General features: G+C 35.8%; 1 protein-coding gene across 1 annotated transcript; it reads right to left on the reverse strand.

Moving 5' to 3' along the window:
• Positions 1–886: 886 nt before the first annotated feature.
• On the reverse strand, positions 887–1397 carry LOC143556462 (VQ motif-containing protein 25-like). The gene has a single exon (XM_077045771.1). It carries the CDS (start codon positions 1376–1378, stop codon positions 887–889), a length of 492 nt encoding a protein of 163 aa, XP_076901886.1. The 5' UTR covers positions 1379–1397.
• Positions 1398–1686: the final 289 nt, after the last annotated feature.

A 1686-nucleotide genomic window follows, 5' to 3' on the forward strand; every position in this document is an offset into this window, starting at 1 on the left:
CACCCATGAAAGATAGTCTTTATATGCTTTTGTTAGACAAAAAAAAACTTTAAACCTATATTTACAAACCATGAAAAACTCTATCACAAAAGTTTGTCCGCACACCCATGGAAACTTCTATAGGTACAAATTTTGTTGCATGTTAAAGTTGTCGGTCGATGATTTTACATACGGGCAGATTGTGACTCCAAAATTTCCACTGCATGTGCCCTTAAGTCGATCACATCAATCTTCAGGTTAATTAAGCTTGATTTTAAAGATAAAACTAACTTATTATCGCTATATACCAATATTCGTTTAGTAGCTAGTATTTAAGGATAACACCAACATTATTATAGTTATAAATTTGAATATTTATTTTCAACAAATAAACTCTCAAAATTAATGAAAGAAAAAAAAACGAGAATAGCATTTTAATTAGATAGTGTTTCTAGGTCTTATGCAGAATATAAATTACTACGACAGCTCATTACTTGTAAGACTTACAAACTTGATAAGGACAAAACAACTCCTTCAAAGATAAATATCCACAAAACAAATACCTTCTCAGGTAGCATGTATCCTTCCATAAATCCACATACAGTGACTTTATACAAATCTTGTTCGAAACAAGTCCTGAACCTATAAATGACTGGCTGCAACTCGAAGTTTTTTTCGGTTTCCTATATATCATGATATCTTGAAGGCCATCTGCCTAGTGCAAGTTGTAATTTACCGGATTATGTTGGGTAGTATGTTATTGACAGGGTCCATAAGCTTTCTGCTATCGATTCTCATGATTAAAAAGGAAAAGACTTGTTTACCATCAGCTGAATCAAGAGATAGACATGAATCAAGACTGGATACGATAAATAAACCTGAATTCCAAAACAAAAATGCAACAAAATCATCGGTAGGTTGGCAAATTAGGTGATCTTGCCCCAAAAGTAAACCCTAAATGAGAATCAACCAAAGTGGCCGATGTATCAAGATTCGGTAAAACTGGTGCGAGCCCATGGTTATGATGGCTAAACTCGTGCATGAACCCATCATTATCAAGATCACCGAACCCACCCAAGAACCCGCCACCCGAATTCGCTCCAACCCATATCTCATCTTCCCCTTTGATCTTCTCCCTCACCTTTGGCGAAAATCTTAATCTTTTATGGGTTTCTTTTCTTGTTTTCTTTTCGGTTGGTTTTCCTGTGAGACTTTGAACCAATTCCCGGAAATTTTCTACGTCTGTTTTGATGATCTCGGGCGCAAATATGTGAATTATGCGAATCTTGGGCTTGATTTTCGAGATGATTTGAGAGTCTTGGTGCATGGTGATGAGTGGTTTTGTGGCTGGAGAACATATGTGTTTCTTACTGATCATCGTGTCTTCCATATAACACATCAGGTGTGTGTTTTTAGGGAGTGGTAGGAAAGTGGAGATGGTGTAAGTTGGTGTGAGGAAGAAAGTTGGAACAATATGAGTAGTTTTATTGGGTTTTCTTACTTAAATATTTAATGAAGTGAAAGTGACGGTTTTGTTTCATGTATTATGACTTATGAGAGGATTGAAAAGATCTTAAAAGGAAAAAAGAAACCATAAAGAGTGACCCGCAAACAACATCCACAACGACATCAAACCACGTAAAACCAACAAATAACCATACCCAGCAAATCTATTATTCATACCTCTATTCTAAAAAAGACTGCTTC

Source organism: Bidens hawaiensis, unplaced genomic scaffold, assembly GCF_021521415.1.
Source record: "Bidens hawaiensis isolate Kalapana, Puna unplaced genomic scaffold, B.hawaiensis_p1.1 tig00018576_1, whole genome shotgun sequence".
In the NCBI taxonomy this organism is placed as follows: Eukaryota; Viridiplantae; Streptophyta; class Magnoliopsida; order Asterales; family Asteraceae; genus Bidens; species Bidens hawaiensis.